At 37.1% G+C, this 17,048-nt stretch overlaps 1 protein-coding gene across 1 annotated transcript in view; it reads left to right on the plus strand.

The window, feature by feature from the left end:
• LOC122808691 (alpha-2-macroglobulin-like protein 1) overlaps positions 1 to 17,048 on the plus strand; it is a 380,174-nt gene that overhangs the window by 299,054 nt on the left and 64,072 nt on the right. Inside the window, exon 12 of the mRNA XM_044079679.1 lies at positions 16,286 to 16,354. Coding sequence (XP_043935614.1) covers positions 16,286 to 16,354 — 69 coding nt within the window. The remainder of the gene's footprint in view (positions 1 to 16,285; positions 16,355 to 17,048) is intronic.

The following is a 17,048-nucleotide window of genomic DNA, read 5'->3' on the forward strand; positions in this document are numbered from 1 at the left end:
AATAGTGTTGTGCAGCTCTGGAGAAGGAGTATTTGGCCAAAGTGTGGGCATTGCAAAGGCTGAAGGCCTATCTTTACGGAAGAAAATTCACTGTGCTCACAAATCATAATCCTTTAGCATGGCTTAATAGGGTCGGTAAACAAAATGCCAAGTTACTGAGGTGGAGTCTAGGATTGCAAGCATATGGGGTCTATGTTAAATGTTCGAACATCCAAAATGTTGAACATTACATGGTCGAGACCAAATGTTCGACATTTGGATGTTTGAACATAAAAAAGAAAACACAGAAAAAAACACTTTAACAGTGTAGGCAGGGGGACATGCCCCCCTGCACCTCCCACACACCCCCTACTTAAATATACCAACTCCGAGACCACACTTCAGTGCAGAAAAGGGAAATCTGCACTGTATGGTACCATTGAAAGTCTATCTTCGAGCACTCAAAATTTCGAACGTTTGGTCTCGACCATGTAACGTTCGAAATTTTGAGCATTCAAAGATTTAACAGGTACCCAGCATATGACATGACCATACAACATTGCAGTGGGGTTAATAATGACAATGCAGATCAATTTTCCAGGAGAGGAGTGGATTAATATTCCCAGGTAGAAACATTTTTTTCAAGTGTCAGTTTTCAAGGATCACATGAAAATTATGCTTGAGTCACAAGGGGGGGGGGGTGAATGTGAAGCAAATGAAAACACTGTCATCTGTGTTAGGATGTCTGGCAGGAGATTTGTGTAAATGCTTAGATTAACTTGTATTGTATGCCAGCATGTCTAATCATGAACATGTAAATATGTTTTTAAAATGTTGAGTATCTCCCTGCTGAGCAGTTTGTGAAGAACACCTGATAGTGAAGAGTTGCAGTCAGTGGATACCCCCCAAAAAAGGACTCACCAAAAGTTGTAACCCTACCTTTGCCTTGCTGTTATGTTTTAGATTAGCTCAGGGACAGTATTCTTTAGTTAGATTAGGAAAGTTTAGTCATATAGAGAGAGTTTTTCTAAGATGATGGTCTTCTATCTATACTTAATTTTGTGTTTCTGCTGATTACATTCTGGTGTTTATTGAATATTATTGAGTTACATTCTTACAATTATTTTACTTATTATTACATTTTTTTATTACTTTACAATTGTGGCTAGACAATCAGTGTGTTCTTTAGAGATTAGAGAGTATTTATATTTGTTTGATACTCCCCAGGTCACCTTGAATGCATGGCTTTTTCTGGTCATAGCTATCATTTATTTTGATATTTAATTTTTAATAATTGATCACCCTTTGAAGAGCATGTAGACCTGTTTGACTCTGGAGGTAGCATCTACCATTTGTATTGGAGGGAACACAGCTGGAAATTTGTGTCAGGCTTCCCATAAGATTTTGAGTGTGTGAGATTTAAATTTATTTTGAGTATGAGTGAGTCAGAGATCTTAAACTGGAAACCATAGCTTTGAAACGTGTGATAAGGGATTACATTTGGGTTGGACAGAGGTACATATTGTCCAGTCTCAGGAAATAGAGCATGTTCCTGTTGTGTTCTTAAGGGAAATTGTGGAATTTTACCCTTGTGTGCTCTGCACTCTGTTGATTTCTGTGATGTTCCCACACTGGAGTGAGGGTTCAGGCTCCTTAATTACTGACCCAAGTTTTAAGTGTTGGATGCCTCAGTATTGTTGACAGTCTGGTGGGACATTAACCAGACATCACAGCTGGTTATGATCAGAAATTACAGAAAACCTTTGGTGCTGTAGAAATAGGTGAAGGAAGGTCATTTTGTCTGTTCCACTTACAGAATCTGCATAAATTAAAAGGAGATAATTACTTTTCTGATTCCTAAAAAAGGTATTTGGAATTTATAGCAGTGTCAGCGTGTCTGAAAATCACATTTTAGCTTCATGCTTCATGAGCAGAAACAGTTGGGAGAAACATAACTTAAACACAACACAATAGTAACAAATAGCTTCAGAGAAGAACTGCAAACATATTAGTGAGATGAGGTCATCTGGTGGAGAGTGAAAATTCAAATCTGTGATTTAAAAAGAAAGAGTATATTAATTTGTAGCTTGGATTGACAAGTTCTTCCAGCTTATGACTGAAATTCAGCTTGCAGAGAAAATGCAGGGGATCTTTAAATAGTGTTTTGCTGTTTCCCCTTTTACCTTAATGAATTATCTTTACAGCAGGGTGGAGCTCAATTAATGTAGAGGATTCAGCTGCTGAGATGCTGACATTCAGTTTAAGAACTGAGAAGTGGTACAGTGAGAGAATATACTTAATGGCTCTAAAACATCAGCTTATACTAGGAGACAACCTCAGTGCAACCAAATGCATGTTAGGCTGGCTGAGGAGATAGGATATGGATTGTATGAAACCTAAAAGTCAGCTGCAAACTTTTCAATTCTTTAGTATCACAGAATTGGACGTTCATTGGTTACCTTTCCAAAATAGGATGAATAAACTATATAATAAAGTGTAATATCTTTATAACAAATATCATTGAGTAAACAGTTGTTTTAGGTGTGCATAGTAAAAACTAAAAAGTGTGGAATTATATCTAAAGACTGAACATGAGGTATCAAGAACTGTTACAATGAGGGTTTAAAATACACTATTTTTAGTGATTTACTAGTCAGTTATAAGGGAAGAAGATTAAAAAAAAAAGCAAAGATGTAGAGAGAGATATATAATTTAGCTGTGTAAAATTTATTGAGTTACATGCTTCCCAAAAAACAAAGGCTGCCTGTTTTTGCTTGATTATAGTATTTACTGCACTTTTTATTGCGCTCTGGCTATTTAATACTGTTTTAATAGTGTAATCTAACCTGCACTGTTTATACTGCATTTACCTGCCTTACTGTGCCCGTTAAATCATAGTTTGTTGCTGTTTTCACTATTTGCAAAGCTTTTTTGCTATTTTCACTGTTTGCAAAGAAATTGTTGGCACTTTTCACTGTTTGCAGAACATCTGTTCTGTTTGTTGTGTTTTCCCACCAAGGAATGTTTTTAAATAGCTGATTTGTTTGCTGTTTAAAACATTCTTTGGTGTTTCCTTGCTGTTTTTTAGCTGTTTAAAATATTAGTTAGTATTTCACTGCCATTTTGCTGATGTTTAAAACATTTTTTAGTGTTTTCTGCCTAAATTAGTGTAGCTAATAGCTGTAGCATAGTCCAGATACAGGTTAGCTGTGTCTGGATCTGTTTGTAGTGGTTGTTCTATTCTGAACACATTTTCCAAACCATCTTTGATTGGAACCCTTCTGCACTCTTGTGAAAGAAGTGTGCTGATTGGAACCTGTCTGGTGAAGGCTGATTGGTCTAGGGCTTGAACTAAGCACCCTCATTGGTTCTATTGATTTTTAAGCTTTTAACTTCTGGTATTTAATCCCTGCATTTGACCAGGTTTTTGCTTGCTTGCATGTTGCACAGCACTGCGCACTGCTGAGCAATTTTGCACCATAACTGTATAGATAATTTAAACACTTGTTCCCTTAGATACAGCCATAGTACATTAGTGTATCCTCATCTTTAGTACATTTCTGGTCTAAGAAGTATTGCTAGTGACCTGGGACCTATTAAACCACCAGCTAAAACCCCATCAGAAAAGCCCATCTACAGAGCACCTACTAGATCAGTCGGGTTCTTCAAACCTAGCATTATGGACAGTTGCACTACCCCATGTTTCTCCTGCCAACCTGGTCTGGGTCTCCTAATGCAGTGTAGCAACTGCCTCATGTACACTGACAACCCTCTACTAAGAACTCACTCTAGTATAGAGTGGAGAGATGTATCTACACCAAGAATCTTGAATTCCTGCTCTCTCCACACTCTAAATTAGCAACTACAAGAGGTCATCTCCAACCACCCACCATTACTCAGAAACACTATTACCATTTAGGTTAGGTTCAGGTTAGGTTCATAAGTTACAGCTAAGCACTGGCCCCTTGTTTTATTTTAGCCAATTATCCTATCCTTGTCAGACTCAAAACCTGCACCTTGTGTTTGTAAGGCAAAACTTAGCCATTGAGCCACCCTCTGGCATTGGCATATATACACATAGTATAGTATGCATCCAAATCTACCTATGCAGAGGTTAGATCTCAGAAATCTTATCTAAAAACACTAGAGACCTCCAAAACAAACACTTGCTACCTAACACAATTCCCACAGCACACAAGGCACATAGCAATACAAATGTTTCACTGCAAAAGCCTTAAGGTGTAACAAAAAATCAGGTCTCTGCACAACAAAGTGTCATTATGACATCATATAGTTCATGTTGGACTGAATGACACGAAAGCGAGGTGTGTGTGAGTGAGAAAGATGGAGAGAGTGAAGAGTGAAAGTGATCAAGCACTGGCAACAGCAGTTGTTAAGAGGCTTGCATACCTCTCAGCCTCTTAGCTCAAAGTATCTGGATAAAGCCTAAAATAAAGGGGAAGAAAGACTAAAAAATCACAAAGTTCAGTTATAGGATTTGTGTTAGCATGCATTTTCTGAAGTGTAAATGTGTGTGTGTGCGTATGACAGAGTGAGATCATCGACCACTGGCAGCAGCAGTCAAGAGGTTTCTATACCTCTCAATCTCTTTAGCTCAAGAAATATAGATAAAGCTGGAAAAAAGGGGGAGCAAAGGCTCAAAAGTAGGACAGGTTTTGATTATTGTTCTTATAAAATTAGGAAGTAGCTTAAATAACAGGATTTGTATTAGCACTAATTTTCTGAAGGAAATAAAGTTTGAAACTCAAAATATGTCATTATTTAGTGACTCCAATCCCCAATGAATGGAAACAAATCACATTTTAGGAGTAAAAGACCAACAAATAAAGTAAATACTTTGATATTTTTTAAAGACGTTACATTTTGGATGTAAAATGCTTCATCCAATGCCATTTACATATACTACAGCAACTTTGAAAAATTAGTCAGAGGAACTATTTTACATTAAAAAATATATAAATAATATAGTAATATCTTAATTAAAAAATAAATAAGTAAATAAAACACAACAGTTTTATAGACAGCCCATTCTTACCCTCCAGGGTGTTATTTACTGTGTAAATAATGCCCTTCCAGAGGTATAGAGGCTTTCTGCCTGCACCATTGGGCCTCAAAACACCCCTTGGTGGGCATTATTTACACATTAATATACACCTTGTTGGGCAATATTGCTTATTTAGAGATCCGTCTTTCATAGTCAATGGATGGACTAAACAGTTGATCTGTAGACATGCAAGGTATATAATGGTATATAAACTTAATAGATTATATTTACTAACACTATCCATTCAATTCTAGTAGAAGTGAAATAGCAGTTAATAAATACTAAACAGAAGGGTTAAAGACTATCCTGGAAACAATCAGGGCTTCTTAACTATAATAATATAACACTGCATAATTAGATATGGTGCAAGTTAAAAAAAAGAAGAAAGGGAAATAGAACAGTGGGAAAGTGTGTGTGAGGAGATAGGGGTTAAATTTTGAGTATTTAATTTTTAAAATCTAAGCCATAAAACTAAAGTAAACTGCTGGAGCTATTTCATATGCAAAATTGAATATGCCTGGTGTCTGTGTCAGGTACTAAGTTACAGTTTGACAACTAGGAGCTATCTAGATTAATGTATTGACTACTACAAATGTATTTCTATAAAGTGGTTTTGGTGGAGGACCATCGTTAACTATTACTATATGTAGAAGTAAGGCAGAAATTTGTTACTAAAGAAAGACTTTCTTCAAATGTTTTAATAGGCCTCTTCAGATATGGATCATTAATGACTTAAAAGGGACATAAAAGAGGAGTGGAAATAAAAAAAGCAAAAGTAATGATAATTGTAGCTATATACATTTATTGATCAAATTTATTTGTATTGTCTTTAATTTGTTCTATAATAATCAATCTATTTAATTTTATTTTTGTTAGCATGAACTCTACTTTAGGTTAGATCTATGTAATGAAAATTATTCACTTGTGGAGTTCTATTTTACTGTGCATTATCTTTTTTCTGTTACAGTATGTTAAGGGTAGTATAGTCAGTTTAGTTTTGTTAAACTTGACTAGAAATGTCAGTTTCCATGAAAATAAAGGTTAGAATTGTATAAATTATTTATGTATGCAATGTATGCATACTATCTAATCTAAATAGTATTGGAAATGGAAATGTTTGGTGACCAGATTGAGAAAGCATAACTTTATATTTCGGTGCTTAAATGTAGGCTGGTATTGCTGAGTCATATATAAATAGAGATGATGAATCTGTTGTGTATTGAGCTTTTATCATTGAGGTCAAAGGAAAAATAGAAGATGGCAGTTATCTCTATACCATATAATATTGGGAAGTTGATTGTATGTGCACATCATTGAAAAATTGTAGCAGAACTAGGGCAGAGGTTTGGTTTGCAAAGCTGGACAAGGTGAGGAGCGATTTGTGTAGACTATTTAACTGCCCAGGAGCATTCAGAAGTATAGCTTTTGAATCATTTTATAGTCAAAGAAGTAGATATGAGGTTGGAAGGATTAGATGTAATTAGGATAAGGCTGACTTACTGAACAGTTTTAGTAGGTCTAGAAATAAGGCATCAACTGGACATCTGTCATTAAAGTATAATCTAATTTGTTTTGTGAAGTTAATACATGCAGCTTCATTTCCTGATGCTGGTAGAAAAACATGGCTGGCAATAAATTAGGGTTCTTCTACAGTTGCTTTGAGTTCTAAGTATTCAACAAATACCATTGTCTAAAAAGAAGGACTTGAGTGCTTTGTAACTCATACATGCTTTAACTACCACATCTTACCCAAACACATTATTCAGGTTTAAGCACAGTAACTGGGAAGCCATTGGGATGGAGGGAGTGGGGGTGAGACTTTAGTTTTAGGGAGTGAGAAGAGGATTTTAGGATTTTTGAAATCAGAAGGTAGTTTAATGCTAAGGAGTGGGAAGGGATTTTTAGGTTTATGGAGGAGAGTTTTAGATTTTGGCAGAGGAAAGGTAGTTTAAGATTTAGGTGCAGTCAGGGAATTTAGATTTAAAAAGAGGGAGTTGGAGTTTAAGGTTTAGGGAGCAATTGTGGATTGTAGGTTTAAGGAAGGGAGTGGAGTTATGGGTACATGGCACAAGAAATCAGGTGAGGAACTGGATGAGAGCTTTAGTGTTAGGCTTAGAACTGTGGTAGCGATATACAGTTTAATAGGGAGCTGGGAGGGCTAAATTGTTAAATAAGACTGAGCTAGTGGGAGTTAGTGCACTTGTGTTTTTTGTGTTGATATACTTCTTCAGTGTTTTGTTCAGTTTAACCAGGTCTGTATGCAGCTGTCTTATAGCCTCCTGTAGGTTATTGGAAGTCATGTCTGAAGGTTGCATTGCTTTTTGTTGAACAGCTCTAGTACTTTCCCCAGTCAGTGTTTCTTCCTCACTTTTTGTAGCTGATTTTTTCCAGGTCTTCTGTATTTCTTTATTATTGGCATCCAGTCAGTGCACTTACTTGCCAGTTACTGAAATTTACCTATAAACACAAGTCTACTGGCCTTCATTGCTGAGTTTCTGTTTTCACACTGGGAGAGCTAGGAACAAGCTGTTACTCAGTGTGCTGCCATCTTGGAAGTGTACACATGTTTTTGAGCAAGTGGCAGTCAGCAAGTGTGCTGTGAGCTAATAAAACATGACCACTTGTAGAAGACCCATAAATCTGTGTGGTTTGTGAGGTGTTATAACAAGTGGTGAAGAATACACTTTTTTCTATAAAAACCTTTTATTAAATTTTAACAATAACAATAAATGAAAAAATATTAAAACATAACAACTATATAACTATTTACAATAGTACATAGCAAATTTTCCTTATAAAATAATCAAACCATTAATACTTTTCAAGTAAATCACTTAATTTTTTCCAACATATATATATAGCTGTGTGACATTAAGTGGAACAAGCATATACTTTTTGAGGTCTTCTTGATGGGGAGAAGAGCATAGCTATGAGTTTGTGTTATCCTATTTTATGTTGCTGAAACAGCAGTGCAAGTCACTCTCCGTAATTATTGAGCTGGTCACAGGTGTTCCAGATTCCATAAGCATTATAACTAAAATCATCTACTAGCTATATGCTGCCATTTCTGCTGCACAGAGCTTTACTGCTAAGCAGCAATTTACTACAATGTCTTGTGGTAAATATTTACATCAAAAGGCTGTGTTAGAAAATTGTGTTTGGCTGATACAGCAAATTCATTTTAATAATTAAAAGGGAAGACATTATCTAGACTAGAAACAAGTTAACTTTTAATCTAAAGATGTAGTATGAAATGGAAAGCTGTCTTCAGAAATACACAGACTAATGAAATATCACATATGGGGAAACAGAAAACATAAAAGTTGCACTGCTGAATTCTCTGTACTGCATTGTCTATATTGCACTGAAAGTGCAATATGGTCTGCCCTCTCCAAGGAGGCTGTGAGAATAAGCTCCAACTTCCGTATTGTTCTTACCAGGTTACAAAATATAAAATAAATAATACACTGCAATGCAGTTATATGTGTGAATAATTTGCAGAGTTCAAATGTTTTAGTTTTTAGCTTCTGGTATTTAAGCTCTGCATTTGAGCAGGCTTATGCTTGTTTGATCCGAGCTGAACTGAGGTGGGCTACCAGCCATAACTCTGAGCTTAGATAAAAGACAAGTACAGGCTTCCCAAAAACCAAAAGTTGCCTGTTTTTGCTTGATTATAGTATTTATTGCACTTTTTATTGCGCTCTGGCTATTTGATACTGTTTTAATAGTGTAATCTAAACTGCACTGTTTATACTGCATTTATCTGCCGTACTGTGCCCGTTAAATCATAGTTTGTTGCTGTTTTCACTATTTGCAAAGCTTTTTTGCTATTTTCACTGTTTGCAAAGAAATTGTTGGCACTTTTCACTGTTTGCAGAACATCTGTTATGTTTGTTGTGTTTTCCCACCAAGGAATGTTTTTATATAGCTGATTTGTTTGCTGTTTAAAACATTCTTTGGTGTTTCCTTGCTGTTTTTTAGCTATTTAAAATATTATTTAGTATTTCAATGCCATTTTTCTGATGTTTAAAACATTTTTAGTGTTTTCTGCCTAAATTAGTGTAGCTAATAGCTGTAGCATAGTCCAGATACAGGTTAGCTGTGTCTGGATCTGTTTGTAGTGGTTGTTCTATTCTGAGCACATTTTCCAAACCATCTTTGATTGGAAGGGACCCTTCTGCACTCTTGTGAAAGAAGTGTGCTGATTGGAACCTGTCTGGTGAAGGCTGATTGGTCTAGGGCTTGAAGTAAGCACCCTCATTGGTTCTATTGATTTTTTAAGCTTTTAGCTTCTGGTATTTAATCCCTGCATTTGACCAGATTTTTGCTTGCTTGCACGTTGCACAGCACTGTGCACTGCTGAACAATTTTGTACCATAGCTGTATAGATAATTTAAACAATTGTTCCCTTAGATACAGCCATAGTACATTAGTGTGTCCCTCATCTTTAGTACATTTCTGGTCTACCAGGGACCTATTAAACCACCAGCTAAAACCCCATCAGAAAAGCCCATCTACAGAGCACCTACTAGATCAGTCCTGAAAGCACCCCCTTGTGATAAGGGTTCTTCAAACCTAGCATTATGGACAGTTGCACAACTCATGTTTCTCCTGCCAACCTAGTCTGGGTCTCTTAATGCTTTGTAGCAACTGCCTCATGTACACTGACAACTCTCTACTAAGAACTCACTCTAGTATATAGTGGAGAGATGTATCTACACCAAGAATCTTGAATCCCTGCTCTCTCACACTCGAAACAGTAACACAGAAGAGGTTGTCAGCTCACCCACCATTACTCAGGAACATAGTACCATTACTCATAGGTTCATAGTAGGTTCATAGGTTAGTACTAAGCTAACTGCCCTTGTGAGCCATTTTAAGCTTAGCCAATTATCCATTGTGAGACTCAAACCCTGCACCTTGTGTTTGTAAGGCAAAAACCTTAGCCATTGAGCCACCCTCCCTGGCATAATTGACATACACATAGTATGCATCCAACACATAAATCTACCTATGCAGAGGTTATCTCAGAAATCTTACCAAAACACTAGAGACCTCCAAAACACAAGACTGCTATACCTAACACAATTCCCACAGCACACAAGGCACATAGCAATACAAATGTTTCACCTGCAAAGCCCTTAAGGTGTAATACTCAAAAAACATTTTTTTGTCATTGGAGACTCCATAGTGAGACACACGGATGTCCAATTCACTAGATTAGATAAGGAGAAAGTCACAGTCAGCTGTCATTCTGGTGCCAGGATTCATCAGATCGTATATGCACTCAGGTCTCTGCACAACAAGTATCATTATGACTCCATCATAGTTCATGTTGGACTGAATGACACGGTATAAACAAAAAATGATTAAGTTCAATAATTGTCTTAGTTTTTGGTGTCATTCAAAGGGGATCCAGTTTCTGTCAGCCTGGGATGACATGGTAGTCAAACCTTCCTGCTCTGCCAAGATGGTTTGCACCTGGCACCACTAGGCTTTTGGCTGCTGGCAAAGGCTCTTGCCTCTCCCATAGTGCCATTTTTAGGCAAGGTTTCTAAAACAAAGTTGATGATGTGAAAATTGCTAATCATAACACAATAAGGGTTATGCTGCTAAATGCTAGTAGCTTAAACCAAAAACTGCACTGGAAGCACGTCTATCACTAGAAGATGTACATGTCTGTGCAGTCACAGAAACCTGTCTCAAGGCTTCAGAGAATACCCTGGCCTTGAAAGGCTACAATGCCTTCCACACCTTCAGACTACAAGACTAACTTATGAGAACCAAAGCAGGTGGTGTTTCTATCTATATTAGAGATAAATTCACCTCCCAACTAGTTAGACTGGAAAACTCAATGGAGTTACTCCAAGTTCAGATTAATGTGGGTAAGACCCCCCATTCAAGCCATAGCTAGATATAGATCCAACTCCATGAATCATGATGCGCATGAGGCCTACTCGACCAAACTAGAATAAATCCAAATATTGCCAAACACTCTCGTTATGTGGGGTTTCATTTATCCAACCATCAGCTGGAAAACATACTCTAGCCCTAACTCACATGCGCAAAACATCCTTGACTTTTTTTAACTCAAATGCCCTGGAACAAATTGTTCAAACTTCAACAAGAAGAACAAACATACTAGATCTGGTCCTCATTAATATGACAAACAGCTGCACCACCGCAACCGTCAGATCCTCATTAGTTAAATCTGACCACACATCAGTTACCTTTAAACTGGCACTAACACCAGAACTCACAAAGGGTGAAATCAGACTAAAAAACTTCACCAAGACAAGCTATACCCTTGTAGGGGAAGATATAAGCGCTTTCCAAAATTCATCCCAGCTGGAAGTGGTAACTGCACCCAAGCTTTCACTGAAGCCCTGTACAATCACTTGTATTAGTGTATAGACTCAGCTGTTCCAGAGAGATTCAAAACCAGAGCCTCAAGTAAAAACAAGCCAACCTTATGGACATCCAGCATCAACAAACTTTGCAACAAATGCAAAAAGTTGCTGTCTAAGAAAACTAAGGTGATGCACCATATATGGAGAATCATGCTCCTCAGCATCAACAGCCAAATAAGACAACATGTCAAATTCTCTAAGGGTAACTTTGAGAGAAACCTAGCAATCACATCCAAGAATAACCATAAGGCCTTTTGCAGCTATGTACATAGCCTAGAAGGTAGGACCCAAGCATGTGACAAACTAATGACTAATGGTATCACACACACACACACACACACACACACACACACACACACACACACACACACACACACACACACACACACACACACACACACACACACACACACACACACACACACACACACACACACACACACACACACACACACACACACACACACACACACATACTTACTGATCCCACAGAGATAGAAAACCTGCTAATGGACAGATTTGATGAAACTTTCACTCCCCTATTCCCTCCAAGCTTATAACAAACCTTGCCCTCAACCTCCCCATCCACCCTACATATCCAAAGAGCAGGTCATTAAAGCCTTTTATAAGGCAAAAAACACAGCCTCTATGCTTTCAGATAGCATTCTGGTCTACCTTATAAACAAACTAAAGCATGAACTAGCATCACCATTAAGTGCCCTTTTCAATCATAGCCAATTCACAGGCTTTGTTCCTGCAGAATGAAGAACAGCAACAGTTATTCCCTCCACAAAGATGGCTTAGCAACAGACACAGGGAATTATAGACCCATAAGTCTGACCAGATGCATCTGCAAGGCTATGGAACGTTTCATCATGGCCTTCATAAATAAAGACATAGGCAACCTATAAACCCTGGACCCAATTAATTTCTGCTTCATCAAGGGCAAATCCTGCCTGTAAACCTGGTTGATTTCTTTAAAAATGTGAATAGTACCATTGACAAGGGCAAATCTGTGCACACAGCATACCTTGACTTGGCAACATATCTTTCAAATGCACAGATTTTCACAGAATGTTCAGAATATTGCCTCATATATTTGGACCATTTTTCATAAAATTGTGGTTTTGTGGCAAATTAATGGCAAATCATTAAAGACTGAAATTATAAAATAATGAGTCATTTGAGTTTCAGATTTTGTACCCTTCAGAAAATTCATGCAAATGCAAAACCTGTTATTCTATCAACTTTCATCAAAGTTTGCAACAACAATATTTAAAAATTGTCCCTCTTTTTGGGCCATTGTCTCACTTTTATGTATGGCTTTGTCCAGATTTCTTGCTCTACTTCTCAGAAATTCAGGCTAAAACTAAGGGTCTGTGGCTGACTAAGTCTGCCGATGACTGTAAACTGGGTGCAATTATTGAATCTCCAAATTTTGTTAATGTACTGCAGGAAGGTCTTACGCAGACCAACGACTGGTATCTTAGTCAAAGTCTCAAACTGAATGCAAAGAGATGCATCATTCCCTTTGGTAAAAACAATGTCCCTTCACACTATCAAATTAACAACAATACCCTATGTACCAACAAAGTAGTAAAGGATCTAGGATCACAAGTAGACTGCAACCTTAACTTTGACCACCACATGTCTACAGTAGTAAGGAAGGAGTTCTGTGTAGTACACTTGATTAGCAAAGACATCGCATCTAGAGCAAAGGAGGTTTTAACTCCTCTATACTCATCACTAATCAGGCCCATAATTGAGTATAACACCCCTTTTAGCATGTACTGTACAAAGCACCTGCAGCAATTGGAGAGACCTCAGAGGTTTCTAATAAAGAAGATCAAGGGACTCCAGCATGTGCCCTACACAGACCAACTAAAGTCTCTGTCACTATACTATGTATTGTATAGACTTCTTAGGGGAGACTTATGCCTGGCTTACAGAACAATCTCTGACCCAAACTTAATGAATTTGCTGCACATTTGTAAATCAAACTGGACTAGAGCTACCCATTCCAGGGATCTAGATATTGCCTGCCACTTGAATAGGACATGACTGAGGGACAGATTTGTTTCCCAGCAACTGCTGCATGTTTGAAATAGGCTGCCAATTCATGTGAAGCAGAGCACCTCTATGACACTGTTCAAAGAAATCTGGGTGAGTGGATGGGGCACCATTAATTCTTACCAGGGACAGTGTCCACAACCCTCCTGGACATGGACAGTCATTACTAAATACAATCCTGGGCATTGACTAGAGTATCTATGGTATTACACTAGGATAAAACCTCCAGATTGATAGTGCAGTATCCTCCTATGATCCTATGATCCTATGAATATGAAGCTAGCCATCTCAACTCAGTCCTTGCAAAATCATTTGTAAATCATTAAATTACTTCTAAATAGAAAATTATAAACCTCTTAGAGAGATATGCTATAAAATGTAAGCATGTGTTCAAAAGATTAGCTGATTAAACTTCAAGTGTAGATAATCTGCATTAAGTACCTGGGCCATTGTCTCACTTTTATGTATGGCTTTGTCCAGATTTCTTGCTCTACTTCTCAGAGATTCAGGCTAAAACTAAGGGTCTGTGGCTGACTAAGTCTGCAGATGACTGTAAACGGGGTGCAATTATTGAATCACCAAATTATGTTAATGTACTGCAAGAAGGTCTTACACAGATCAACGACTGGTATCTTAGTCAAAGTCTCAAACTGAATGCAAAGAAGTGCATCATTCCCTTTGGTAAAAACAATGTCCCTTCATACTATCAAATTAACAACAATACCCTATGTACCAACAAAGTGGTAAGGGATCTAGGATCACAAGTAGACTACAACCTTAACTTTGATCACCACGTGTCTACAGTAGTAAGGAAGGAGTTCTATGTAGTACACTTGATTAGCAAAGACATCGCATCTAGAGCAAAGGAGGTTTTAACTCCTCTATACTCATCACTAATCAGGCCCATAATTGAGTATAACACCCCTTTTAGCATGTACTGTACAAAGCACCTGCAGCAATTGGAAAGACCTCAGAGGTTTCTAATAAAGAAGATCAAGGGACTCCAGCATGTGCCCTACACAGACCAACTAAAGTCTCTGTCACTTAACTATGTATTGTATAGACTTCTTAGGGAAGACTTATGCCTGGCTTACAGAACAATCTCTGACCCAAACTTAATGAATTTGCTGCACATTTGTAAATCAAACAGGACTAGAGCTACCCATTCCAGGGATCTAAATCTTGCCTGCCACTTGAATAGGACATGATTGAGGGACAGATTTGTTTCCCAGCAACTGCGGCATCTTTGAAATAGGTTGCCAATTCATGTGAAGCAGAGCACCTCTATGACACTGTTCAAAGAAATCTGGGTGAGTGGATGGGGCACCATTAATTCTTACCAGGGACAGTGCCCACAACCCTCCTGGACATGGACAGTCATTACTAAATACAATCCTGGGCATTGACTAGAGTATCTATGGTATTACACTGGGATAAAACCTCCAGATTGATAGTGCAGTATCCTCCTATGATCCTATGATCGTATGAATATGAAGCTAGCCATCTCAACTCAGTCCTTGCAAAACTATTTGTAAATCATTAAATTACTTCTAAATAGAAAATTATAAACCTCTTAGAGAGATATGCTATAAAATGTAAGCATGTGTTCAAAAGATTAGCTGATTAAACTTCAAGTCTAGATAATCTGCATTAAGTACCCAAGGCTTACCTCTCTCGAGGTCAAGAGCACAGCTGCTCTAAATTATATCACTACTTTTTAAAGCTTCAAAAATTTTTTCCAGGAGGCAAGATCTGTGTAGCAGCTCATGTGAAGGGTTCCTTCCTCATAGTCCCTTTACTTATATAAAGCAATTCTACAGTTATTCAGAAATGGGGAATGGAAAAAATTCCCATTACTTCATACAGAGGGCTTTCATACTGGTAACATACTTTATATTGCAAAAGAAATAATTGGAATGTTAGAAACTGAACTCATTTTTGAGTGGTAGGGAAGATGTATATAAGAACTTACAAAGGACCAGTTTCATTCAACAAATCATAATTTGGCTTTGGTAACATTTATTTATTTATTTACTTGCTTTTCCATTTATTCTTTGAATTGTTTTTTGCATTTACGCCTCAACTACATTTGAAATGCTGTTTTCTAAATAATTATTTTAGCAGACTTTATATCAGTAATGTAGACACTGAAACACAATGTTCAAAGCAGCAAAAACAAACCATCTGGTTAGGCTGAATTAAAAGTGATATGCTTTTGACACATTTACATATATTCCAAAGAGTTCTCTGACCACACTATCAGATCTTCCATAAAGAGGCATATATTGAATATGATACATACACCTCATTAATAATGTTTATTTTCCTATTTAGATCATATCCTGTCCTGCATACTTTAGGTGTTTTTATTAACAGAATGATTTCCTTTCTAAAAGAACTTAAAGAATGTGTAACCAATGATATTATTAGTTCCTGGATGTATGTTTTAGAAAAGGACTATAGTCTCCTGTGGTGAAGTTGGGAGAACATGATTATCACTCATCTTTTCTGGCATATTCTGCCAGGAAGAAAGTGAAAGGGTTTCACAAGCCTGAGCAGCTCTGAATCAGACAAAAGCAAGGCCTGTAATGGAAGTTTTTGTTTCCTCAGCTCTCAGTAAAGGTTGTCATGGCACACATAAACATTTCACATGTTTCAATAACCAGCAATCCAGTGAGCAAAATGTCAGGACAATATAATAGACTACATAGTAGATATTGTCAACTGAAATCATTTTTTTTTCTTTTTCTTTCCTTTTCAGCTGTTAGTACAGCCCTTGGTGAAGAGAGTGGAGTATGACAACCAAGTTCTGAAAATATACCTGGATGGGGTAAGTATTTATATAGCATAAATATGGAATAGCACAATCAAAGCTGTACTGCTTTCTTATATTTAAAAAGGTTATCAGAAGAAATTAATGACTATTCCAAATTTTCTCTACAAACTAATGAAGTTTATCACTTCAGAAGTCAATACAACTATTGGAAAAAGTTTATTTATTACACATCTTGTGTTTGCCTGACAGGTCTCTGCCAGGCTTCCTCAAGCATTGACAATCTCCCCAATTCTTTCTTTGCAAAATTTTTTGTCTTAAACGTCTCTCAACAGCACATGCAATCACTTTTTCTGATTGGCAAAATAGCATCAGGAGTCTTGGTTAATAAATTATGAAATACCTGTATTATACAAGCTAGGCCTTCATGATTACTGTCACAAACTACTAATAGTTACATTAATAGATGAGCATCATGGAATTAGATCTTTTGTTATTGGTGTTCATTATCAATCAGTGCTGTGCATTGACTTAAAAATCCCCCATGCATATATATATATATATATATATATATATATATATATATATAAGGGAGAATGCACATTTGTGATTATTTTATAGTGTAGGTAAGCAGGAGTGTGCAGGAAAATTACTGTCTGAATGAAAACAGGTGGTTTTGAACATGACCTTGACCGTATTATAACAGCTGGTGTGAACAGTTTTTGTGTATTAAAATTAGAGTAAGGATTAG

This window comes from Protopterus annectens, chromosome 8.part0 (genome assembly GCF_019279795.1).
Source record: "Protopterus annectens isolate FY-2018-M chromosome 8.part0, PAN1.0, whole genome shotgun sequence".
NCBI classification, from domain to species: domain Eukaryota; kingdom Metazoa; phylum Chordata; order Ceratodontiformes; family Protopteridae; genus Protopterus; species Protopterus annectens.